We start from the raw sequence: 27,832 nt of genomic DNA, 5'->3' as shown, positions 1-27,832 counted from the left end.
AATTTTGCATCGAATTCAAACGCTTCCTCACTGGATCTCCCAGCGGTGTGTAGTAAGCAGTGTCACGTGATCGAGATTGGCACGCGCTGTACAGCTCAAATGAGTAGCGCGGTTTCGTTTCACTTTCGTTCGCCGTTTGATATTTCTCATATGCAACAGAAATGGCAGCTCTTATCAGTCGTGCAATGTGGTGGTCGCACCAGTGTGACCTCTGACAAAATTTAGTCCCACTGGCAGAAAAAAAGGTCGCAAAATGCAACCATTTAGTCAGTCTGGAGCCCTGGAATTAATTATTATTATTATTATTTTTTTTAAGAGTAACATACTTACCCAAAACTGTTAGTGGCACATGCAACTAATTAATTGTTCTTGTTTGCAGATGTTTGACAAAAAACAACACACATACACACAGGATACTGAACAACTATTTATTTCTCTTGTTGAATAAAAACCTCAGTTTGCCCCGTCTGAAGCCCTCTACGAGCACACCATGTACAACTGCTTTAATTCAGAAAAACAAAGAAACAAAATAATAAACTTGCCAATCAAATTCCTCCAGAGGACTGACCACAACAATCACATCAACCCTGTAATACACGACACCATCTGTCCAGTTTAAACTCTCACACAAGGTTCAATTCGACTTCATCTCGGTATCAGGATTCGATTCACATCTCAGCACCAATATCTGCGGCTCGCTCAGAGGTTTCCCATCATGCCCTGGTCTGAGTGATCAGACTGCATTTCACTAGCTGCCTGCGGGACATCTCTGCAATTCGTAGTGCTTTTTCAAGGGAGCGGTTTAGCTAAGTAGAGTTGAAAACTATGAAACGGACGAGAGTCATGAGAAAAATAATGCAGAACCGGCTGAGAGAGCACTTCTCCTCCAAATGTTATCCGTAATTCGGTCTTTGGATCTCTGAAACACAAATCAAAAATATGAAGCACACCAAAAACAACAATTACTCCCATCTAACAGTGCAGGAACGAGTGCTTCAGTGACATTCAAAGAGGAGAGATGGGATCGCTGGGTAAACAAACTTCATTAACAGAGCAATAGACAGCTGGTACCTGAAATAACACATTAACATACAAGAGTATCAAACAGGAAATGGAACTATTCACAATAGAGGGGTTTATGGACTTATTATGGACACTTATTTCAGGTGACACTCGCCTCCTATTCAGACTAAATGCATCTGTCATTTTATCCCGTTTATTAGTATATGAATTGATGCTGAAATACTGTAAATGGGTGCGTCCCGATTGACGCACATCTGTTCACCTAAAAAATCACTCCATAGTTTTGAGACAAGATTCATCTGGTATATGAGCATTATGAAATGACATCAAATTTAGCCTTCGCATCATGTGTGCCATACACGACTTTAAAGTGCACATGAAAGCAATTTCGAGACATCCAATCTGATTCTTAAAGGGTTACAGGATCTTTCCAGAAGATCTTGGCGTTAAACGGTATGTTTAAGGGGTTTGTGTCGAGTTTATATCAAAAAGCCCTCTTAGAAATGTACATAATCGACATCAAAAGGCAAGAATAACTGGCACTCAAATAGCAAAATACATTTTGAAGACAGGAACAGCAGTCTGATCCAGCAGGGAGAACATGAATCGTTTAAAAGAAAGAGTTGAATTCATCAATACATTCAATCATAAACCAGGATGTTTTGTGAATTGACCTACTGCTAGACAATGTTGTCTGACGTCAACAGGAAAGAATGCACCAAAAAAATAAACAGATTAATCGCAAATTTAGGGGCTGAAATAAACTAGTGAACTAAAAAAAAAAAAGTGATTACAAAACCTAGTACTACAAACCATGTCAATCTACTCAATGAAGCAAAGCACCTATGTTTAACAGACGGATGAGCATGAAACCGCCGAGTTAAACTGAAAGTTTATTTTGTTTAGGTGGCGGAGCTCGGACACAAACTCCACAGCCTCTACGCTGAGATTTGGTGCTTTAAAAGACATTAGAGAACAGGATTCCAAAAAAAAAATCATAACATAATAAAGCTATTTGACTGAGGAGCGCTCACAGTATCAGCGGGGTTCTGTACACCTAACAGAATAATATCAAATACCATCCTCTGTTTATTACCAAAGGAACTAAAGGTTGATGCAAAAATACCAGATAATAATAATCATCATCGTCGTTCCATGGAAGTTACGGCATTTTGTACACAAACTCTCCCCTCCGAACATATTGAATGCAGATCATTCGTTTCTGAAAAACATCAAATGTTTTTTTTTTCTTTTTCTAAAAAAGGAAGAAAGGAGAAAAACTCAAAGCTGTGTGTCCAGCTGAAGGCAGGCGTCACCTGCGCTGGTGTTAAACAGAGGCAGTTCCCGTTAGTCAGGAGTCAAAACCAAAGCGTTAATCTAGACGTGATGATCGGAGATTCTTGGCTGTTCGGATGATCTGGTCTTCTTCATGTTGGACTACGCCGCCACTTTGTTTTCCTTCTGAAACAAATGTAAAACAAACAAAAATATTAGAAAATAGATTTTTACTTTTACCCAAATTCAGTCTTAAATTCTCTGATATTGTGCGATATAAAGTTAATTCAATTTTTACGACTGGATTTCACGATTCTGTCCATGAAATCTGTAAGGCCCTAAAAGATGAACTAGTATTAGTAATACTTCTGAGACTTATTTAAATCAATTTGCTCTTACTTTATTGGTGTAGAAAGAGAGCAAACTATAGCTGATACTAGAGATCTGCTGATAGTTTAACTGATATTTTCCCCAATATTTAAGAATTTTTTTCCATAATTTGATATCGGTTTTGTAACATCGGATTCACCAATAAATGTGGGCATTTCGAGAATTGCAAGAGTTGTTCAAAGGTATAATAACTTGCCTTCCTTATTAATAAACTATTAATGCACAAATTATGTTTTTAATTTAAAAAGACAGGTTTTTATTTTAAAAAGACACTTTAATGACAGTGAATTTTTTTTTTGCACTCTTTTAGACTATTTATTGATGTAGAAATTTGTTTTGTATGCAACGAGGGAGTGAAATGACAGAAATTACAGTATTCATAAAAGTGTTAAATAAAACATGTTTAGTTTAGTGCTGTTATCATTGTGTCAAAAACAGAAATAATACAATAAATAAATATTGGATCCGCAATATCGGTAATCTGGCACAAACATGCAAACAATTGGTATCCATTATGGAAAAAAAAAAAAAAAAAAAAAAAAAAATTGGTCGCTCTCTAGCTGATACTGATATAAATCACAACAATATTATTTATAAACCATTACAGTATTTATTAATACTTTATATTAGTTTTATTTTTATATTATTAGTTTTCATTTAATTTTACATTAAATTTGAGTAAAATTGGTATGTGCTTTGGTAATTTATTATGTATTTTAATAAAACTCTAAATAGCTAATACTAGAGATCGGCCGATAATCAGTTTTATCGATATTTCCCCCAATATTTAAGAATTTTTCCATAATTTTGTAATATCGGATTCACCAATAAATGTGGGTGTTTTGAGAATTGCAAGCATTGTTCAGCGGTAAAATAACTTGCCTTCCTTATTAATAAAACATTAATGCACAGCAATTAATGCACAAATTAGATGTTACAGTGTTGAAGTTTTTATTTTAAAAAGACTTAAATGACAGTGATTTTTCGCAATCTTTCAGACTATTTTATATATTGATATAGAATTTCTTTTTTTTTTTGTATGCAAGGGAGTGAAATTGCAGTATTGACAAAAGTGTTAAATAAAACATGTTCAGTTCAGGGTAACGCTTTATTTTAAGGTGACGTAGTTAGATATTACTACATGTACTTACTATGGTATTAACAGTAAATTATGCATAATTACAAGTAACTAACCCTAATCCAAATCCTAACCCTAACTCTATAATAAGTACTTGTAGTTAATTAATATTACTCAGTACTTATTTGAGTAAGTACAATGTAACTGTCACCTTAAAATAAAGTGTAACCCAGTTAGCGCTATTATCATTGTGTCAAAAACACAATGATAATACAATAAATATTAGTTTTGCAATATCAGTAATCTGGCACATAAACATGCAAACATTATCGGTCACTCTCTAGCTGATACTGATATAATCACAACATTTTAGTATTTATATGCCATTACAGTATTTATTTATACTTTATATTAACTTTTATTTTAATATTATTAGTTTTCAATTAATTTTACTTTAAATTTGAGTAAATTTGTTATGTGCTTTGGTAATTTATTATATTTAAAAAAATAAATAAATCAATAAATAAAAAAAATCTATATATTTTTATTTCAGTTTTAGTACTTAAACTTATTTCACTCAATTTCCAAGGCAATTTTTTTTTTAATATAATATTCCAATTTTATTTTAGCTTTATTTCAGTTACCAACAGTGATTTTTAGTTAGCAATAACACTGTACAACGCATCGTGCATCGCTAGTATTTATGTTTGCCCAATTACTGGGGTAAAAGAGGAAGTACTAACCCTGTACTCAAAGTCAGAGAACTCCCGTCCTCCTCTGCCGCCTCTAAACCCGCCCCTGAAACCTCCTCCGCCCCCACGGGAGGGCATGAATGAGCCCCTGCTCGCAGCACGCCCGCGACCGCCACGGAAGCCCATGCCGCCACCTCTACCACGGAAACCCCCGCGCCCACGATTGTGACGCAGTGGAATACCGAACGTCTCCGCATTCATCCTCCTCTCCTCCGCCCAGGTCTGCCTCCGTTCCCTGAAGATTAGGAATAAAAAAAATAAATCAGAATGCAAATCCAACAGCATGTCAAAATAATCCACCTTTGGCAAGCGGCCTGTCTAATCTGCAACATGTTTACACAACATTCATCTTAACGCTGGAATACACTACACAACGTTTAAAATCTGAAGAGATTTAAAACACTAAGCATCATGCATTAAACGACTGAGGAGGAACATCTTCATAGTTCCTATAACAATTGGCAGAATTACCCACTTTTTGCCATGTTCGCACCGAGAACGATTTTAGTTCTAGGAACCCCTTTTGGAGGGACTAAATTAGCTCCTGTTCAGAGTGGAGTCTAACCCAGCACAATAGGAGCTACCAGTGATTAAGTGAGCAAGTGTACGTTGATTGGCCGAACGCATGACATTCGAAACAGCACCCGCCATTTTTAAAAAGCTGTGTAAACACAGTTCACATATATTTAACTCCACGAACATTGACAACAGCGATTAGACATAAATATACAGAAAGCTAACGTTAACGGCATTTACCTGTCGCCTCTGTCTGTGGCGTTGTTCTTTTCTCAGCCTCGATGATATGTAGCACTGCAAGTTGTGATAGATTTCGTCTCTTAGCCTTCCTTTTTGCTCTTTCAATCGCATAACTATATGTCTACATTCCATCTCTGTTATCATGACAATAACACAGCTCTGCTCACAGTGTCCTCCATCCTCCAGTTGTTGACGTTGTTGAATGCCGCGCTTAAATTACATCGCTTACGGGAAATTTAGTTCTCAGGGGACTGCGCTGGTGGCTAGTTCCTGTAACTACCCGGTGCAAAAAACCCTACACACTACCAGACTTTCAAATGGTTCTGAACACAACAAAAAATGTTCAGAAGATGACCGCAGTAGTTGTTGTAGCACCTCACAAAAGAAAAAAACGAGTGAAGCACAACTGGATGCGGTCTTGGGTGGGCAGACACGGTCAGTATAGATATTGAGGCTAATTTGTTACATGTTCTGTTTAATTTACTTTTGTATCGTTAGGGCTGGCATCGCAAATCGAGAACTGATTCTGGATCGATTCTGAGATTTACCGAATGCATTGTGATTCTCTCTCGCATGGATTCTGAGCTTAGTTTTTTAACAGCAGATGGCACTGTGCGCTTTAGAAACAGCCGTACTCTGCTAGCTTCCAATTCCTTACGCTCACCACTTGAATCTTCTATAAAATAATCATTTTTAAAGTTCAAAAAGGTTGAAGCGACTTACAAGGGTGTTTGCAGTGGGCTGTTTACATTAATCTTGCGTCATAAAAGCATTCTGAGGTGTAAGTACATTCTCAGACTCAGCCGAACGCACGAGCGCTCTTCTTTGTGAGCATTTGAGTGTGCGGTTAAAAACTAGCCTAGAGCGGCATCTGCTGTTAAAAACTAAGCTCAGAATCGATTCCAGAGAGAATCGCAATGCATTCAGAAAATCTCAGAATCGAGTGATGCATCGATTTATTGTCCCAGTCCTAGTTATTGTATTTTATTGCAACACTGGTAGAGAGAGGACAGCTTCGGTTTCAGTAGCGACGCGTCATTTACTACGATGGGTAATAAAATCGGCTCAAAGTATCAAACATGTTTTAATATACTCCGACAGCACGGAATCATAGTCTGTGCCCATCATATACTATGCGATTTTCTGTGAAATCTGTCAACTCTTGACTGACCAAAATCTGCAGACATTCAGCAACTATTGTCAACTCATCTAGACTGCAAATCAGGGCAAAAATCTGAGCAAAAGCAGTGTAGTGTATTCCAGGCTTTGGAGTCAGCTTCAAAAAATAGCTGCTTTATAAGATGTCATGGACAAATTTGCAAAAGGCAGGATTCATTGTATGATTGCACAAGAAAATGTGTAGTAGGCTAATCGTTTAACATGCAACCTGAAAACACAAAGTGACATTTCTGTTTTGCCCATTTGTTGCTTTGGTTATATATCATTTGATCAGGGTTTTAACACTTAATTTCAATGATTTTAACTGTTAGTAATAGTGGTTATTTTTAAAATACATTTAAGAGATCAGCTGAATAAATAATCTTGCATGACAACATGTGAATTCTGGGTAGTCTGAATCATAAGCATTGCTTCAGAAACATGTTATATATAAACAAGACTGTACCTTCCAAAAGCACCTCCTGATTTCTCCTTTCTAGAAAAGCCAGAAGAGTGCACGTCTGTTAGATGATTCATTCACAGTTATTTTTAAAATTGACAACAACAAATTACTACACATTGAACCCAGTGACTAAATCACTCAAAGCATTTACACACGTTTGAATTTACACACAGGTGAGGCATGAAAAAGCGTCAACATTTAACATCTTTCATGACTCGTTGGATCAGACTGTTAAAAAGACATTTTTACACAAAACTGGACTGAAAATGCAAAATAACTAATTCCAAGGACACCAAATTCTGACCTAAACATTGAAGTGAGGTCATGTGACAAATGTAGCATACTACTGTTTAAAACACCTATGCTGTGTCCGAAATCGAATTCTTCTCACTATATAGTATGTGAAAAACTACGCCAAAAGACTAGCATGTCATACATTTACCTCAGGAAAGCCATTCAATGTCCATAGCTCACAATTCGCTAGAAAAAAGAACTCTAGACAGAAGCATTTTGCTTAAATATGTACTATTTTATATTTTAATTATATTTCTACCTGTTAGTGATATCTTAATGTATGTTTGAATACATCAGTCATGAAATCATTTATGACAGTCACCATATAAACATGTATTTTTGAACAACAAATTGGAGTAGATAGTTATATCATCAAGAACTGCCTCATGTGCAATTTAAATATTTAAATATAAAATTATTGTATATAAAAATATAGCAATTGAATTTAATAATCATTTGGGCTCTGTTGTTAATTTTTTAAACTTTAATATTATGTACCAGGTGAGACAGATCCCTGTATAGTTTACAACTCTAGTTTGACATCATTATTTAGAGATTTTTTTCCCCTCAAGAAAAATAAACATGAACCCAAAATATTTCCAAATGAATTGATATCAAATCAAGAGCTTGTGAACTGAAATCAAATCGTGAAATCTGTCAGTATTACTCTAATGAACATTTTTTGAAAAGCTGAGCTCTCACCTGGTGTCGTCACAGGAGATGTTGTCAAAGAAGGACTTGGATTTGTCATAGTAACAGTTGGGTCCCAGTGGATCCTCCTCTTCAACGTTGCCTTCACTGTTCTGGGTCTCCACACCCGAGTCGGTCTTCTCCTCCCCGTTCAGAGTCTTCTCCGACTTCTCACTCTTCTCATCTGCAGCGCAAAGTGACATTATAACTCGCATCTGACAATAAACAGTCAGTAAAAATCACCCCAATGAAAAAAAACAATTAATGTCATGATCCAATCAAAAGCCTGAAGTATAAAAAACCAGCACAAAATCAAAAAAGAAAAAGACTATACTTTGTTTTAAACCCCCAAAAAGCATAATGATGCAGTACCTTTAATCTTGAGTTTGCTCTGGAACTCGCGGTCGATCTCTTCCTTATTGAACTGGGCGTTGGCACTCTCAAAGTCAAAGTCTTTCTCAAATTTCATTGGTCCATCTCTACGCCCGTTAAACCTGCCTCGGCCACGCTGACCGCCGCCGCCACCTCCGCCACCACTGCCCCGCCCCCTTCTCATAGGAGGAGCGCCGCCTGGAGAGAGAAACAACCATTATCACAAATGATGCTTACGGCCCTGACCGTGATAATGTGCAGTAGTGGAGGGGATATTTGTTTTCCAATCATTTGTTTACCATCAAAATATGAGGTAAGTTTTATAATTTTTAAATATTTAAATATGAGGGAAGAACAAAACACCAAACTTGGTGTTTATCTGACAAAACTACAGCTACAGGTTTTATTTTACTACGCAAAAAATAGAAAAACAAAAAGCTCACAGGAAAAAGCAGACATTGACTATGACATAATCGGTTATTAATATTCCATTGGTTCTCTCTTGTTTTTGCATGTGTTCATAATTTCTCTGTTTTGATAGCCTGGCCAAAATTATGTCTGCACAATTTGTCATGTTTCATTGAGTTATTGTCACAAATAAAACTATTGACTCTAAACACAACTACACAAATATGCTTATAATACTTAAAAAAAAAAAAGGGTGATGTCGTCAATTTTCCTAGGCCGGACATCACTTTTGGCCACTAAATACAGGACAGATGTTTTAAAGTGACTTACCACCAGACTGCCGTTTGTTTGGGTCTTTGTTATCAGGCCTGTTTGAATCTGATTCTGGCCGAGGAACCTTCTGGACATCAGACGCTGTATATGAACAAAAGATGTCACAATTAATGGCTTCAGGTGAAAAACTATTCTTCAATGATATCTGTACAATAAAATGCCCCTATTATGCTATTTTAAAGGTTCTTAATTCTGTTTAGGAGGTCTCCTATAACAGGCTTACATGCATCAAAGGTCAAAAAGCGCTTTCATTTTCTCATAATATTGTGCAATGTATATTATGAGAAAATGAAAGCGCTTTACATTTTTCAATGATTCTCAAACTACTAGTCTGATGCTTCAGTCTCTGGAAATCCCTCCTTTCCGCGAGCATGTTCTGTTCTGTTCTGATTGGCCAGACGGCCCAGTCTGTTGTGATTGGTCTACCACTTACAGCGCCTGTTGAAAGCGAAATGCCTATAACCATAGTTGAACCTCAGCGATTGTACACACTGTACAGACAGTAGCGATGGCTTCGATTTTACCATATCAATCTGACCGCGACTCCGATGATGAAACATTGGAAGAACTAATTATTCAACCTGAACCTCCATCGCAAGGACGACTTAAGCAGGACATTTCTCAGTGATACTCTAATTAATGGAAACAGTTTTAGGTAATAATGAGTTAGCCGAAGACATACACAATAAAAAACACAAAACTACATATTTTGAACACCCAGTAGGAAATATCTACATCAATAATTAATCATACTTACAGGCTGTGATTCTCAGGAGCATGTGAGTCCAAATAAAGTGGCTATTGTCCTATCTTTAATGGCGTTTTGTAAATCCCATTTAGACTTCATGGAGATTTGAGAAGCACTTGTGAAAATTTTATTCAGCTGTTGTATCACTGTGGTAATTTTAACCACTGACTCTTCACATCCTCATCCTTTGGGAGTGTTTACAAAGAGAATTTGCTTTTGCAGAGCAGAAAACAGCATCTTCTCGACATGTATACACAACACGAACCAGCTACGGCATTTAAGGGCGGGTCAAAGTAGACGTTGTTCGCGGGGAGCCAATGAAGACCATAGGCGGGCATTAGGCAAATGTGTTACTTTGTGACGTGTGGCCGTCACGGAAATGGGATTCGAATTCCTCGAATTGTGCACTTTTTGCTTCACAACTTTGCAGATCATTTACATTCACAGACAGCTACATTACACATTGCATGAAAGGTAATATTCAAAAAAAGCATAATAGGGGCACTTTAACCTTTAAAAAAAAATAAAAATAAATTAAAAATAACCTTTTAAAATGATGTTAATAAATTTCCAGCTCTGAAATACGCCAATTCTCACCTTTTTGCTCCTGGTTTTCAGCAGATTTCTGGGTGTTGAGGGCAGGTCGGGGGGCTGCAGGGCTCCTCTGACTCGCTGTACTGGTTGTAACCGCAGCGGGAGCGACCGGGGCCGTCTGGACCGCATGCTCCTGGGTCGGGGTCTTCCTCAAATGCTCCACAGATGGGCTGGAACGACCTGAAAGAGAGGACACAATTCAGACGCACAAAATCAACAACGAAAAAACACCATGGCGATGTGGACAAGAGTAAGATGATGGAAACGCCAATTATCTGTATCATTTCATACAGTAAATGTTAACCCTTAAACGCAAAACCTCGGGTCTTTAGTGACCAGTACATCATTTACTACCCTCTCCCTCTTTCTTTTTTTTAAAGTTAGATCTCAACCTTCTTAGTATTCCTCAATTGTATTCCTAATTGTTATTTAAATATCAAGAGAGTTTTATACTAATGCTGCAGTTAGAGAGCCATATGTGTTAGATATAGATCCGGGTCGCTAAAGACCCGAATATGTAATAATGATTGGCAAAACATTCATACATTTAAGGGTTAAGAAGACAACATGAAATAAGCAATTTGCAATGCATTCAACATCACAGAGAAGCAACTTTTATCCATTCAGATTGGATTGTGAGAAGTGGCTATGATTTCTACTCATTTGTCTGGCATTGCTTACATCAACAGAACAGATGTTCTTGCAATTTAATGAAAAATGGAAAACATATTTCTTCAGAATAATCTGAGCTGATGAATTGTGCACAATAAGACCAGCTTTATTAAGTATTTTGATTTCATGTTGTCTTTAAAGAACGCAAGTCACCAACTGACAAACCAAAGAATGACAGGGTTGTCGAAAAAAGTACCAACTTCGGTACCGAAATTTTAAAAATGTGACGATACCAGCATTTCCCTCTAGCATTTTAAGCCCTGTTGAACTAATTCGTAAACACCTATGATTGGCCACTGAGTTCACGCACTCAACAGATGTGTCTGTGATTGGCTACAATGATCAACACTTCAAAAACATGTTGAAAATAGACATCGTTGACACGTATCACAGACATATCTGTTGAGTGCGTGAACTTAATGGCCAATCAGAGTTGTTTAAGAATCCGCTCAACAGCGCTCAAAATGCTAGTATCGCCACATCTTTAAAATTTCAGTACCGACTTGGTACCGAAGTCTGTACTTTTGACAACCCTATAAAACTATCACACAGCAAAGACACATGCTGTAACCCTGCATAATCACAGGCCAAAAGACGAACACACTAAAGCCAGCATCGGTCCTCCGGTTACCTTCGGGTTTGTGAGCACTCAGTGAACGAGTATGCGGGGGAAGAGCAGAGCTCTGGGACAGAGGGGCAGTAGTGCTCGCCTCGCTACCGAACGCAGGACCTGAGCTGCTTCCTGTGAGGGAAGGAAGTGCACAACTTTAAGTGTGGGCTTTAACACATCACACCGGGAGAAAATAAAACCCATATGAAGCTTATGCAGCAGCCAAACACTCATGCAATCAGCCTTTCTATGAGATCCGTTTCCTTGCTTAACTGTTTCTTGCTTAGACATGAGGCCCTTCTCAAGATTTATCTTAAAAAGAAATATTCTGTGCCTCATGAAACAACATTTTACTGTATTTCCATCCATTTAAAATTATTCAAACACACAGGACTTGAAAAAATACTTGCAAAGAATTGATAAAGAGCAATAGTCTGTCTGATAATGTAAGAGATGGCAACAGCGGTAGTAGTTTTCAAGGTAGGACACAAGAATGGCTGCATTTCTTTGTTTTTTCATCGTATATTTTGGCATATATTATATGCAATATAAAAGATGTTTCAAATTAAATATCTGCTATTAGAAACACACATATGCACTGTATAAATTGTGTCTGTCCAACCATATTTATTCAAATACGGCCAGCTATCTTGCACTGTTTTTACACAATGTTAGCATTTCCATGGCAAAAACAGGACAGTTGAAAATACACTAGACATACACTAGATAAACTATTAAGGTAAGGCACCACAGGTAAATAGGGTAACATTTTTCAGAAATGTTATGTTTACACATGCAAATGAGGCATTATCTAATTAAATATGCACTATTTTTTTTACATTTCCAGAACAGAAATCTGAACATTGGATACAGCCAGGTTCAAAATTCTCATTTTATTTTTAAGACATATTAAAGTCCTACTGAAGTGCCTTGAAAAGCGCAGCCGCGCTATTCAATGTGTTGATGTAATTTCCACTAAAACAGGAAGACAGGGTGGAACATATAAAGCCGCTCCTCTACTTTTTAAAAATAGCCAGTAGCATTTCGTTTATATCATAGTTCGGCCGTTGAGTTCGGCAAGGCTGCATTTGACAGCTTATGACAGCCAAAGTCTAATAGATTCTCCTTTTATATTTAATATGAAGCTTTTACTAAAGCAAAACGGTGAACATAATCAAGCTGAGGATGTGTAGATTGAAAAGTGTGACTTCATTCACACCAATGGAAAGCATATTTATACTGTCTGAATCGTTCCCTATCCCCTATATAGTGCACTATGTGCCATTCACCATATAGAAAATAGTAATTGTGTGAACAAGTGACCGATTTCAGCCACAGCTTCTACACTGTGTTCCAAATTATTATGCAAGTGACATATCAGTAGGATTTCAGTACAATAAACATTCAGATTTTAGTTTTTCTAAGAAAGTGTTTGTTTGTTAATTTATCCATGTCTTTATAGATAACTGGTGTCAATCTCAGACAAAATAATTTACCAGGTCTACTTAGGTAAATGGAAACCCTACTTAAAGATGTTGTTCCACATTATTAAGCAAGTAACAGTTCTCATGGAATATGGGGAGGAAGAAAGATTTTTCTGAAGATGAAAAGCATGAAATGGTCCAATGTTGTGCAAAAGGCATAAAAACAGCTAATATTGTGTGAAAACTGAATGCAGATTATCGAACTATCATAAGATTTGTGAGTGATTTAGAGCACATCAGAACTCTGTCAGATAAAGGCTTATTAAGGAAAGGTCCTGTCAAAAAAATTAATTGTATTAAAAGCACAGCTATAAAAAAAGCCAGTGTTGAGCAGCAAACAGGTATTTGAAGCTTCTGGAGTCTCTGGAGTCTTGAGAACCTCTCCATGTAGGCTGGCAGTTGTGCGTAAAGATGCATTTCAGCCACTCCTAACCAAAGCTCACAAAGAGAAACATTTACAGTGGGTTTAGAAATACATGAAGACTCATTTTTAAATAGTTTTATTCACTGACGAATGCCGGACTACAATGGATGGTCTAAATGGATGGAATTCTGGATGGTTGGTGAATGGCCACCACGTTCCAACAAGACTGTGACGTCAGCAGGGAGCTGGCGGGTGATGATTTGGGCTGGAGTATTGGGAAGTTTAGGGTCTCTGAGGGTGTCAAAATGACTTCTGCAAGATATGTGGAGTTCATAACTGACCATTTTCTGCTATGGTATAAAAAGAAGGATAATGCCTTCTGAAATACAATGCACTATGCACTATCCCATGCTGCAAAAAACACCACAGCAATAAAACTGTTTGAAAATGTATTTCTACACCCACTGTAAATGTTTCTCTTTGTGAGGTTTGGTTAGTGGTGTCTAAAATGCAATTTTACACATAACTGCCAGCCTGCACGAAGAGGTTCTTGAGACTCCAGCAGCTTCAAATAACTCACACAACAGTGGCTTTTTTATAGCTGACCTTTTAATACAATTAACTTGTTTGACAGGAACTTTCATTAATAAGCCTTTATCTGACGAAGTTCTCCTGTGCTCTGAATCACTCACAAATCTTATGATAGTTCGATAATCTCCATTCAGTTTTCACACAATATTAGCTTTTCATGCCTTTTGCACAACATTGCACCATTTCATGCTTTTCATCTTCAGAAAGATCTTTCTTCCTCACCATATTTGCATGAGAACTGTGACTTGGTTAATAATGTGGAACAACATCTTTAAGTACGGTTTCCAAGTACCTGGCAAATTATTTTGTCTGAGATTGATACCAGTTATCTAAAATGACATGGATAAATAAACACTTTCTTAGAAAAACTAAAATCTGAATGTTTATTGTACTGAAATTCTACTGATATTTCACTTGCATAATAATTTGAAACACAGTGTATTTATAATGTAGGGGGAGGGACGCTTTAGATTCAAGAGAGCATCTGATTGGACAGAAAATCTCATGAGAAACTGCAGAGTGATGTCATTAAAATCATTGATCTATATTGCTGGAAGTGAGAAACTAAGATTACTATTTTCTAAATGTGAATTTTGCCATTGTTTTGGAGCACACTAGCTTATAGATAACAGTAAGACTAACATATTCATACTAACTTTTGATTTCATGGGGAGTTAACAGTTTTTACAGAGGAGATTTTTTTCTTTTTATCACTCCATAAATCAGAATATACAGTCAACAGCAAGAAAAAAAAAACATGTTTTAAGAATAAAATGTTATATAAATCAGATAAATGATTAAACACCTTCTGTAAAATCCTTCACAATATCGATTAGAATAAAACCAAGTAAGTGCCGCTGAAGTGGAGATTTCAGACTCGGTGCAAGTGAAAAAAATCATTTTGAGAAAACGGCCTTTAAAGATATGAACTAAAATTAAAATGTTAGTGTAAAGCAATAAACACTTTAATGTGTATTTTGAAAGCTTTCTTTCCATTACTCTAAGCAAAGTACTTTAAACAAACAATAGTTTGGCCTGTAGTGTTTTGCCTTAAAACACTTTAAGATATTTAAATTTGATTTTATATTTGGCAAAAATTCTAAAAAAAAAAAAAAAAAAAAAGCTCTGTTTGTATACTATCTTCTAAACACAATCTCCAATGCTGGAAACTACAAGAGCGAGCGTGAACTCACCACCCGTGACCGCTGCTCCGAACGGCTGGGATACCAGAGTACTGGAGCTGAACTGGTTGTACGGAGCCCGACTGAAGGGGGCGTATGACTGGAAGGAAGGAGCTGTGGGACCGGCGGTGGATGCCAGAGAGGACTGCGCATAAATGCAAGAATGTCACAGGTCAGTATTCACTTTGATTTACGTTCTGCAGATACACCTGAATGTGTACAGCTGCTCACCTGCACGATGGCAGGATCCTGAGGAAGGTTGCAGGTGGGTTTGGGCGGCTCACACACAGTCAGGTCTTTGATGTCACTTCCCCTAAATATGATGTACTCAAAGACATCATCTCGAGGGGGGATAGGTCTGTCCGTGGGACGATCCTCAGTGCCAAAGGACTTCACTAGAAGAGAAAGGAATATGTTAAAATTCACAAAACAATGCGATATTAGTTTGATATTTTTCATACCTCCAGGTGCAATTGTTTTTACTTTATATTTGTAATTGATTTAGACCAGATCTAACTGTACATCAGAAAAGTGCTGTTTTCAGAGTAGCTAGCTTGAATTGGTTATTAGCTGTGTGAATACATTGAGTGTATATATTGTGTTTACATTTAGCCAGGGCTACAACTGAATTCTGTGTTGATGTGAAATTCCCTTATAATTGTTCTCTGTAGGTATATTTGTATTGAGTGTACATATATATTATATTGAGTGTGTGTGTATATATACCTTTAGCCAGAGCTACAGTGCTGTTCTCAGTGTCGATCGTGTATAAAACTCCCTCATATCGGATCTCGGCCTTTGAGATCAGACTGATCTTGCTGCCGATATAAGGCGTCCCTCCGCTCATCTTTCCGCTCTAATTCACTCCTGTGCAGCTGCTTGATTTCTCTGATCTTCTTCGCGCTGGGTTTTATCGGACTTAAGAGGGTTTTTCGGTGATTTGACGTCGTTTTCTTTCAGCCTGTGTTTAACACGACATGGCCGAGTTCATTTTCCTCCGCACTGAATCGAGATGCATGCTGGGAAACGCGCCTCCCCCCTCCCTCGCTCCCTCACGCTGGTATCGCGAGAGTTCGTGGGGTTTTAGTATGACTCCCGTTACATTGGGAATTATGTAAGAGGAAAAATGCTATTTAACGCGTATTATTTCATGTGGGAAGTAAATAAAGGGACATTTTGAATTGGGTTAGGGTTAGGCTAACCCTTCCTTATTTTACCTGAATGGCTATAAGGAGATTAGTATATATTCTCAAGCACAATCACAACTTCTTGTGCATCTTTCATTGAATGTTAATTGCTTTATTATATTATATAAGCCTATATAATATAATATAATATAATATATAAAATTGTGTTATGTTGTTATATTATGGTATGCTATATTATATATTATTTTATATAATATAATATATGTTGTTGTTATATAATGTTATGTTATAGTATATTATATTATGTTGTTATATTATATTATATAATGTTAAGCTATGTTATGGTATGCTATATTATATATTATTTTATATAATATAATGTTATGTTGTTGTTATATAATGTTATGTTATGTTATAGTGTATTATATTATGTTGTTATGTTATATTATATTATATTATGGTATGTTAGTATATTATGTTATGTTATATTATATAATGTTATGTTGTTATATTATGTTATATTATATTGTTATATTGTTATGTTATGTTATATTTTAGTATACTATGTTATGTTGTTATATTATGGTATGTTAAATATTATGTTGTTATATTATGTTATGTTATGTTATATTATATTACATTATATAATGTTAAGCTATGTTATGTTGTTGTTATATTATGATATGTTATTATTTTATATTATATAATGTTAAACTGTTGTGTTGTTTTTATATAATGTTATGTTATAGTATATTATATTATATTGTTATGTTATATTATATTATGGTATATTAGTATATTATGTTATAATTTATTGTTATATTGTTATGTTATATTATATTATATAATGTTAAGCTATGTTATGTTGTTGTTGTATAATGTTATTTTATATTATATAATGTTAAACTATGTTATGTTGTTGTTATATAATGTTGTTATATTATATTATGTTATATATTATGTTATGTTATATTATATGTTAAGCTATGTTATGTTGATATTACATAATGTTGTGATATTGTTATGTGATATTATATTATATAATGTTATGTTGTTATGTTATATTATGTTATATTACAAAATAATACGTTAACAACAATAAACCCTGAAATCCCCGCCACATGAACAGTTACTGCAAGTAATCAAAATGTAGGCCTATTTATTTAACAGTTATTATTATAGCCCATTGTTAACAGTGTCTAAAATATGCTTAAATGTCCATTTGCTTTGAATTTTCTGTATCTTTTGCCCTACTTTATTTGGAAGTAGACTAACTTTGAACTTTCGCTTGCTGCATGGACCTTTCATTATTAAGAAAGACAGCATGCATATCAATGGTTTTAATGAAATCAATAAATGGTATCTATCTATCCGAATAATCGCAAATGAAAGTCACAAAGATTCTTTCCCTCCAAACTCGTGTAGTATCCTCGACCGCCTCGAGTTGTAACAGGGGGACAACTGTTTGGTTTTGGCCCTCTGACGTCATATCCATTCCCACAATGCCATAGTAACACGACTGCGCACTCGCGCTCGTGGACGCGCACCAGCAGACAGCCCATCACACACAGAGCGAACATGGCGGGCGCCTCCGACCCTCTGGAAGACATGCTCTTCTCCGAGGTGGACGAGAAAGCCGTGAGCGATCTAGTGGGCTCGCTGGAGTCTCAGCTGGTGGGCCAGAGCGACCCGCCCGCCGCGCAGCCCGAGAACACTCGCCCGGGCAGCGCGAAGCAGCAGCAGCAGCAGCAGGCAGGAGGAAGAGCGCAGCTGCCTGCTCATGTAGACTCTCCATCAGAACCACAACAACAAGCACAGCAGCAGCAGAACGCGCGGAAAGCGGCGCGCAACCCGGATTCCGACCCGAAAGACGCCAGCATGGATAAGCACGCCAAAGCCCTGGAGAAGGAGAGCCCTCTGAAGTCACATGGCAGCATCATCATCATCACTACGGCTGCAGCATCCGACGGGGCATCCGCTCCTGCACCGGGCAACAAAGGTGAGAGCCCGAGGGACACCCGCAAGAAACACCCGGCGAACGCGCGCGCACGGCGCACCTCAGCGTCCCACAGTCTCAACGGCAACGGAGGCGGCGCAACATCAGCATCAGCATCACCCAGCACCTCCAGCCCGAGCAGCACGACTTTCACCGTGCCCAGTAACCCGCAGGCGATCGCCCTGGACCGCGGGACGCCCACCATAGCGCTCCACCGACTCCCGCGTCACATCATCGCCAGCATCGCGCAGAATGGAAACGGCACGTCCGTGTCCGCGCTGGTCCAGCAGGGCGCGCGGATCGGAGCGGCGGGCGCGCAGGTTAACCACAGCAAATCACCCGGGAACAACGCGAAAGCCCCGCCGACCTCGTCGCCTCCCGCTGCGGCCACAGCAGCGCCTGTCAAACCCGCTGTCACTGTCAGTGCGGCTCCGGTCATCAGACCTGCGCAGACGCAGCCGCAGCCGCCTGCGCAACAGAGGGTCGTAACGCCGCAGCTGATCGTCAGACCACCGCAACAACAAACTACTATACAGCTGCCACCCGGATTCACCATCCCTCCAGGTACCGCGCGCTTTAGACTCTTTCCCACATGTTAGAATAATGATGCAAACTCTGGAATGACACAAATGGAAGTCTGGGAGAGATGTGGTGACACAAATGAAAACTCTAATGCACCACTTGTTGATGCTCTTCCTTCACTATCTGCTTTAATTCATCCTGTAAAACAACTGAAATTAAATTCATATGCAGGCACAATTTGTATTTGTCTACAAGACTCATTCCAGGCATTTAATCAGAAGCATTTAGAGCAAAAGTTTTCTGACATTTAGTGCGTCTAAACTGCAAGTGTAAAACTTAAACCTTTTAGTTCCATTAAAAAACTGATGCCTTTTTTTAAAGCTGAACTTTTTAGAGACTTTTAAAAACTTTATTTGCCAAATATCAAATAAATAAAAATATATTCAACGGACAAAAAGTGTTTAGACACTTAAATATGTAAATGTCATTCATTAGATCAAGGTCTTTATCTGCGCTCAAATGCTTTAGGCGTTTTTTCATAGAACTGACTAATTATTTTTTTGTCAGATGTTTTGCTTGAGAAGTGTGTTTGTGCAATGATGCTTGCTTTGAAGTTTTGTTATGTATTTGTATGAAATATAATGACATTTTTATGCGTGACCAAATACTTTATTCTCCATTATTTATGTTTATGTTTCAGGATATGTAAACAAACTTATCACACCATATGATGCTGCAGCATTGATGTTCTGGTGCTTTAAAAAACACAGAAACAAACACAGATCTGAAGATCCTTTAATGCAACATCAGTAACTTCAGTTTCATCTCCAATCAAACTGGTGAAAAAAGTTTATGGATGAACTTAAAACCTTTTTAAAGCTTTCCGTTTCCAACTCAGATCTGTAAACATAGGCTGGAGTTTTTGTTATTGGGTGTAGCTGAACTTTTCACTGGTGCATTTGGATGCAGACTGATGAGATTGAGTCAGTAATGAGCAGAAAGGAGATCAAAAAGTGACTTGATATCTTACAAACAACTTTCACAGATAACAGTTTCAGGTGTACCATATTTGTTGACTGAGTTTAGATTTTAATTATGAAGAATGATTCATCATGAAACAACAGCCTATCATTACTTCAGTTTATGAGCTCAGACAGATTCACCTGTTGCCTTCTTTTAAAGCACTAGTTGTAAAACAAGTGAATGAACTTTATCTCAACTCCGATCATTATTTTAAAATAATGTGAGTTTTGATGGTGAAAGCTGTCTGAGTTTAATTGTGTGTGTAATCAGTGATATGCTGTTAAACGGGTCGGTGGATTTGTTTATAAAAACAAACTGCTGTGATTAAAACATCCTACGACACTCTGAGTGTGTTTACCGTACACTCTAAAAATGATGGGTTAAAAATAACTCAAGTTGGGTTGAATATGAACAAACCCAGTGATTGGGTTGTTTTAACCCAGCAGTTGGGTTAAATGTTTGCCCAACCTACTGGGTAGTTTTATTTTACTCAACTATTGTTTTAAAATTACTGTATTTCTTGTTTAAAATGAACCCAAAATATGTTGGAAATTAACATGTATTAATATGTTTAATAAACAAACATTTATTAATAAGTTTAATAAATATTAATTAAATAATAAACATTTATTAAATTGCATGTTCACATTTTGATTATTATATTTGCCTCTAGTAATTATGTGTCTGATTTTTAATTTCCAACATATTTTGGGTTCATTTTAAGCCAGACATATAGTCAGTTTTAAACAATAGTTGAGTTAAATAAAACTACTTAAACTTTTAACCCAACCGCTGGGTTTGTCCATATTTAACCCAACTTGGGTTGTTTTTAACCCAGCATTTTTTAGTGTAGTTCACATATAGCATGTCCAGGGCAAGTTTGTTTATATAGCACATTTCAAACATAATGTTAATTTAAAGCGCTTTACTAAAAATGTGTTTAAACAGAAACAACAAGAACAACAACAAGAAGTACAAAATAAACACTTATTAAAAAAGTTTGAATTTTCCATGAATTATTTTAACAACATTAAAATGTAAAAGAATCAGTATTGTAGAAGTGTTTCAGGTCACTATTTCTTTTCTCGTTCACGTTTTCTCCACGTTTAATCAACTTCAGAGTTTATAGTTCATTTCATACAGTCCTGTGGTGTGACAAATGACAGTATTGCATTTAGTCTTTCAAATAATATTAAATCTGCACGTATAATAATTACAAAAGAATGAACAACTGTGGTTTAAAATAGATGATGTTTAGACACACTGTCAACTTATTAAAAGTATTTAATGTCATTTACCCAAATGCTATTTTTAGGGGTGCATGATAAATCGGCCACCATATCGGTATCGGCCGATATATGTTCATTTTTAATGTTATTGTTATCGGCCCAATAAGGAAATTTGTCCGATATATTAAAGCTGATAAATAATGTATTATTAATTATTACTTTAGATGCGCACTGTCTGCCATTATGGTATTGAATTGCTTGAAATATGATTGAAATCACTTCAAAAAGGAAAATACAGTCACGTCTGTCATATAGGCTATATAATATTATAATAAGAACATTATAATTGTGTGTTTGGGACATGACTTTTAATGGTGAGACTTGTATTTTTGTAATCAGGCACTCAAAAATTATATAAACATTTTGATTTAGATTTATCAGCCAATATATTGGTTATCGGATTTCAAATATGAAGAATTACCGGTTATCGATATCGACCAAAATGTCCATATCGCTGCATCCCTAGCTATTTTTTTCATGTATTATTTTGAGGGAATGCATGCACATAAAGACATCAGACAGACATATGCAATGTTCAGTTATTCAGAAAAGCTTCAGCTGTTGATTGTAACTTTGTTTCATGCATTGATTATGCTTTCTGTATATTTTTTTATTGAATATGTCTCGATCACAGGTGAATAACTCATATTGTGTGTGTGTGTTTGAGGTATGGTGCTGGTCCGGACAGAGATGGGTCAGCTGGTGATGGTTCCTCAGCAGGCTTTGGCTCAGGCTCAGGCCCAGAACAGCATCTCACCGCGGCCCTCCACGCCCACCAGCGTGGCCACCTTCAGGGTCACGACCCCGCAGGTACAACCCATACACACACCTGATGAATGTTCTAGAGCTGCTGACCACCTGCCTGATGACAGCTCTGCACTCACTGAAAGTGATTTTTTAAAGCGCCCCTGTTATACTATGTTAAAGGTTCCTAATTGTGTTTCTGAGGTCTCATACAACAGGTTTACATGCATCAAAAAACACTTTAATTTTTTTATCATTTATAATGCAGCATCAGCTCGTTTCTCACAGTGTCTCTCAGTCTCTCTAAACCCCACCATTCTGAGAGCTGCTCTGCTCTGATTGGTCGGATGTTCCAGTCTGTTGTGATTGGTCAGAAACCAAACGCTCATTATCATATCTGAATCTCAGCTCTTGATTCACAGTGATACGAACAGTAACGATGGCGTCAGTTTTACCGTATCAATCTCATCAATTTGCTTTGGCAGCAGAAAACAGAGTCTTCTCGACACGAACAACACGAACCAAACTCTTCCAGTCTCAGATACAACTACAGTGATTGAGGGCGGGGCAAAGAGACACTGTTCAGCCAATGACGATCACAGGCTGGCATTATGCAAATGAGTTACAAATCTATGTAGGTTCAGCAGGAAGTGAGACTGAATTACTGACGACTCGTTTCAGCAGTTCATAATCGATTCTTTAATTTGAGCGACAAAAACTCCATTTATCTGCACTTTGATCAAGTGCAGATTTTTCAAACTTTTTGAATGTAATGCTGTTTTTGCAAAGGCAATACTGCAAAATGTTTGTGTGTCACTGATAAAACTGAACACACTCCTCCACAATTAAAGATCCGTTTGCTTGCTTTTCCTGTTATATTCTTAGATTGAAAATCAACATCATACATTAATATAAATATCTCTCTTTTTTATTTACGAATGTATCTTTGGTGAAAGGAAAATATCATGATTTTCCAGTAGTGTGTGGATCTAGAGCAGGGTCACGACCCCCACCAGGGGCCACCAGAGGTCTCTCAGGGGTCACTAAGCACATTTGAACTAATTATGATCTCATTAGTAACTCTAATCAAATCATCTGCACAGTAAACACAGACAGAGTCTATTCTAGCTCAGTGAGATAGTAGCTACTGCTGTGCAAAAGTTTATTTCTCTGTGAAAATGTGATGGTTGTTATCAAGATAACGACACAAAACAGTGAAAGTGAGTGATAATAATCATACTGTGATCACAATGTGGCTCTCAGGGTCCCAGTAAAGATGAAAAGCAGGTAATTTGAAGAGATAATAATAATCTGTCCACATATGTCTGTGAAATTCAAGGATATTCAAACTCTGAATTAATTCGTATGCAGTGAGATTTTCAAATAATGCATTTATTGTTTTATCCATCAATCCATCCAGACTTTTTCTAGTTGCTTCACAATTTAGATTAACAATTTATATCAAGATTTAACCTCTTAAGCATCAGGTATCACTGCTGACATCTAGTGGCGCGCTTTAGCTATTACAACCTGAGATCAGCTTTAGACCTGAAACTGATGAAGCTTTTCAGTCACACTTACAATGAATTTATTTCTTCTCATGGCTGCAGATTTAATAATCCTCTTTCTTCAGTGTTGTGTAAATTAAACACTATGTTATTTGTTTTGACGATTTGTGTCAAACGCGTCTCTTCTTCATCAAACATGAATAAGTCCACAAGAAAATCAAGTTAAGATATTCTCTGCTGTTTTTCTGTTCACATATTAATATCCATGTGCAGAATATTCCAGCCAGTAAAGTTGTTCCTCTGGGTTTGATGCCAGTTTCTCATAAAACTAAATTTGAATAGTATTTTTTGCTTTCATAATAGTTGGTCATACTAAGACCATATAATTATTGTACATTATGGAATTTGATATGAATGTAAGTATGGATATATTTATTTGAGCAGAATTTACAGTATACGGCCACAAGAGGGCAGCAGCCATTCTGTTTGCCTTTCGTTATATTACTGTGTTATTTATTTTTTGTGTTTCTTTTTAAATTCCTCAACATTTTACTAATAACAAATGCCTATAATTATGACTAATGTTAAAATCAGAGTAGTGTGTATAATGTAATGGAACTCTAGTGTGTCAGTGTAATGTTCACTTATGGCCACCAGATGGCGCCAGACACTCAGATTTATTAGTGACTTCATTTATTTTCGATGTTTGAACTCAACACTGATGTTAACAATAAATCAGGCAATTCAAAAGGTTTTAAAACTGTGCAAATAACAACATTTCATTTCTGATATTTAGCAACTTAGTATGTTTTTACATTACATTAACATTCATGCATTTAGCTGAAGCTTTTATCCAAAGCGTCTTACAACATAAGCAATTTGTCACAAGTCAGAACGCTTTTAAAAGTTCATTAGAAAGCTAGATTAGGAAACAAGACAGATGAGAGGAGAAATGCAGAAAAAATAAAGAAGAGGATTTTTTTTTTTTTTTTTTACAACCAACCATCAAAATAAAGTTGCTATAGGCTTTTTTTGTTTTTGTTTTTGTAGATCTTAACACACTATATAGTTATGTTGGCTTGATCTACTATTTAAGCTTTTTCGTTAAAGGGACAATCAAAACTACAAAATGTAGAGAAGACTTTTGTACAATAAGACTTATAGAGTATTTAAAGTTCCCCTGTAGTCAATAATTTTATCCCTTAAAACTCATCTTTGATCACCAAAATGAAGCATTTAAACATATTCTATCACTAGCAAAGCTTGATGACTGTCATAGGACAACCTGCTAAAACATGTTAAATCACGTTAACAACATGTTAGCAACAGGCTAACAACATGCTAATCTTGCTAACAAAATGTTAGCAACATGTTAATCATGTATTAAATCGTGTTAACAACCTGTTACAAGCATGCTAATAATACTACCAACATGCTTGCAAAATTCTAATCATGTTAACAACACGTTAAAGCATGCTAACAGAATGCTAAAACATGTTGGCAATGTATTAAATCATGTTAGCAAAATGTTAAAACATGTTAGCATTGTATTAAGTCATGTTAGCAACATGCTAAAACATGCTAGCAATGTGTTAAATCATGTTAACAACATGTTAAAAACATGTTAATCATGTTACCAAAATGCGAGCAACATGCTAATCATGCTAACAACATGCTAATCATGCTAACAACATGCTATAACATGTTAACAATGTACATGCTAATCATGTTAACAACATGCTAAAACATGTTAGCAATGTGTTAAATCATGTTAACAACATGTTAGCAAAATGTTAATCATGTTACCAACATGCTAGCAACATGCTAATCATGGTAACATGTTAAAACATGTTAACAATGTACTAAATTATGGTAACAACATGCTAAAACATGCTAATAATATATTTTTTTTTTACTTTTTCTGAGTAAAACCTGCAAACTTCAAGCTTTTCAAAGTTATTTTAAACTTTCAGACCTGGATTTGTCATCAAACTTTACTCACCGATAACTTTACTCATTTTAGATGTCACTACATACAGTATTTAAAGTTTACCACAGTAATCATAGTTTCAGCCAAAATAGTTACAGTTATTATTACTACAGTAAAATCCTTTAGTTTCTTTTTTTAATGGGAGTACTGATTAATAGGCATATGTGTTACCACAGTTTTACTGTAGTAATTTTGCAATAATTCTCAATAAAGTATTATTACAGTAGCAGTAACTGTGGTTTTGCGGTGATGTTTTTCCCTGATAAACTCTGTTAAGGACAGTCAGTGTAGCGTTTATGAGGTGAGGGTTTATATTCCCCGGCGTCTCCCTTCATCCTGCTGTCAGTCATTCTGCGGTTCTCTGCGAGCGGAAGACGTTCCTCTTTCCCTCCGAATGCGTTTAATCATTTATCCTCCAACTGCCTGAGCGCTTTAAAAGCCAACTCAACTTTCAGCGCGAAGTGAGAGACTCGTTCTGATGGCATTGCCGTCAGTGTGCGTGTGCATGTGCGCGGCCGCGAGCTCTTCCGTGTCTCGGGCGCTGCTCTCTCTCTCTGTAGGGGCCCAGAGACGAGCATCTGCCCTCGTCATCTCCTCCCGGTGAATCCTCAGAGCTGTTAAACTCTGGCTCAGTTTAACAGAGTCCTCTCCTCTCTGTATTTAGTCTCTCTCAGTGTAGCGTTGACCCTCAGTTGAGGGATTTTAACACGTTTTCCCTCTAAACACGTGATCTTGAGTCTGTTTTAGCATATGATTAATTGTGGTGAGGGATGTGTGACATCCAGGGTTCAAGTGAGTTAAATTGAGAACTCTTTTTAAATTCTTGGTACCATTTAAACTGACCCCATGTCTGACCCCATAGACGTCCACTGTTCATTATTGCAAACATGATCCCCTCGCCCAAGAAAACTGTTATAATCAACATTAAACCATCAATTCTGTTGAAAAAATATCTAGTTCAGTCATGAAACTCTAGAGGGCACAGGCTGATTGGACCTTTACATGCAATCTGCAAGCAATCACATCATTACCGCATGGTGCAAGCTGATTGGCCTCTGCAGCCAATAAAATTGCTTGCTCAACATTTAAATAGTCTGGTTCATTGTATGCTGTAAACTAGTCCTTCAGCGCGCATGCTAGCAACATGCTAATTCATGCTAGCAATGTGCTAATCATGTTAGCAATAGGCTAGCAACGTGCTAAAAGATGCTATCAACCTGTTAAATCATGGTAGCTATGTGCTAGCAACATGCTAATTCATGCTAGCATTGTGCTAAAACATGCTAGCAACATGCTAATCATGCTAACAACCAGTTAAAACAATGCTAACACTGTGCTAAATCAAATTAGCAACATGTTAGCAATAGGCTAGCAACATGCTAATCATGTAAAATGTTAGCAAACATGCTAATTATGTTAATAATATGCTAACAACATGTTAATCATTGTAACAACATGTTAACAACATGCTAATCATGCTAGCAACATGCTAAAAGATTCTAGCAACCCGTTAAATCTTGTTAACAATGTGTTAGCAACATGTTAATTCATGTTAGTATTATCTTAAAACATACTAGCAACATGCTAACAACATGCTAATCATGTTAACAACCAGCTAAAACATGCTAACACTGTGTTAAATCATATTAGCAATATGGTAGCAATAGGCTAGGAACAGGCTAATCATGTAAAATGTTAGCAACATGCTAATAATGCTAACAACATGCTAAAAGATGCTAGTAACCTGTTAAATCATGCTAGCAATGTGCTAGCAAAATGCTAATTCATGCTAGCAATGTGCTAAAACATGTTAACAATGTGCCAATTCAAGCTATCAACGTATTAAATCATGTTAACATGCTAGCAACATGCTAACAACCTGCTAAAACATGTTAGCATTGTTAAATCATATTAGCAACATGTTAACAACTGGTTAGCAAAATGCTAATCATCTTAACATCATGTTAAATAATGCTAACAAAATGCTAGCAATGTATTAAATCATATTAGCAGCATGTTAACAACAGGTTAGCAACATGCTAATCATGTTAACAATATACAAGCAACATGCTAATAATGTTAACTACATGTTAACAACATGGTAATCATGTTAGCAACATGTTAAATCTGCAAGCAATCACATCATTACCACATGGCACAAGCTGATTGGCATCTGCTGATCCTGCAGCCAATGAGATTGCTTGCTCAACATTTAAATAGTCTGGTTCAGTGTTTGCTGTAAGCTAGTCCTGCAACGCTATCAGAGTTCCTCTGAACCCCTCCACCTCCCCAGCTCCACCTGTCTAGATCTGCTGTGGGATTAATGCATGTCTATTTATGCAGCATATCTTACATGATCACTGCAGTGTGTCTGTG

At 36.8% G+C, this 27,832-nt stretch overlaps 2 protein-coding genes across 11 annotated transcripts in view; one reads left to right on the top strand and one right to left on the bottom strand.

Moving 5' to 3' along the window:
* Positions 1–414: 414 nt before the first annotated feature.
* On the bottom strand, positions 415–16,278 carry lsm14ab (LSM14A mRNA processing body assembly factor b). Of its 4 annotated transcripts, XR_007926236.1 has the most exons (12): positions 15,963–16,274; positions 15,468–15,631; positions 15,249–15,381; positions 11,638–11,748; positions 10,338–10,514; positions 8,990–9,073; positions 8,252–8,449; positions 7,892–8,063; positions 6,899–6,928; positions 4,510–4,753; positions 2,340–2,484; positions 415–919 (listed from the first exon to the last, which is right to left on the bottom strand). XR_007926236.1 is itself a non-coding variant. In XM_051870901.1 (11 exons), exons 1-11 carry the CDS (start codon positions 16,081–16,083, stop codon positions 2,461–2,463), a joined length of 1,458 nt encoding a protein of 485 aa, XP_051726861.1. In that variant the 5' UTR covers positions 16,084–16,274; the 3' UTR covers positions 415–2,460. The 4 variants fall into 4 exon arrangements, 3 of the variants coding, with proteins under 3 accessions (XP_051726861.1, XP_051726862.1, XP_051726863.1); XM_051870901.1 differs by having other exon boundaries at positions 415–2,484; XM_051870902.1 differs by lacking the exon at positions 11,638–11,748 and having other exon boundaries at positions 415–2,484; positions 15,963–16,272.
* Positions 16,279–17,581: 1,303 nt separating this feature from the next.
* Positions 17,582–27,832, top strand: part of LOC127499961 (transcription initiation factor TFIID subunit 4) — a 101,631-nt gene continuing 91,380 nt past the window's right edge. For 4 of the 7 annotated variants that reach the window (XM_051870697.1, XM_051870695.1, XM_051870700.1 and 1 more), the window contains exons 1-2: positions 17,584–18,944; positions 21,882–22,024. In XM_051870697.1, the coding sequence (XP_051726657.1) occupies positions 17,963–18,944; positions 21,882–22,024 (1,125 nt within the window). In that variant the 5' untranslated portion in view covers positions 17,584–17,962. Of the gene's footprint in view, positions 18,945–21,881; positions 22,025–27,832 lie in introns of all 7 variants that reach the window. The other 3 variants (XM_051870699.1, XM_051870698.1, XM_051870696.1) reach the window with 2 other exon arrangements.

Source organism: Ctenopharyngodon idella, chromosome 18 (genome assembly GCF_019924925.1).
Source record: "Ctenopharyngodon idella isolate HZGC_01 chromosome 18, HZGC01, whole genome shotgun sequence".
NCBI lineage: Eukaryota > Metazoa > Chordata > Actinopteri > Cypriniformes > Xenocyprididae > Ctenopharyngodon > Ctenopharyngodon idella.
Note: the sequence above shows the minus strand (reverse complement) of the source record. Positions and strands in the feature narration are given on the sequence as shown.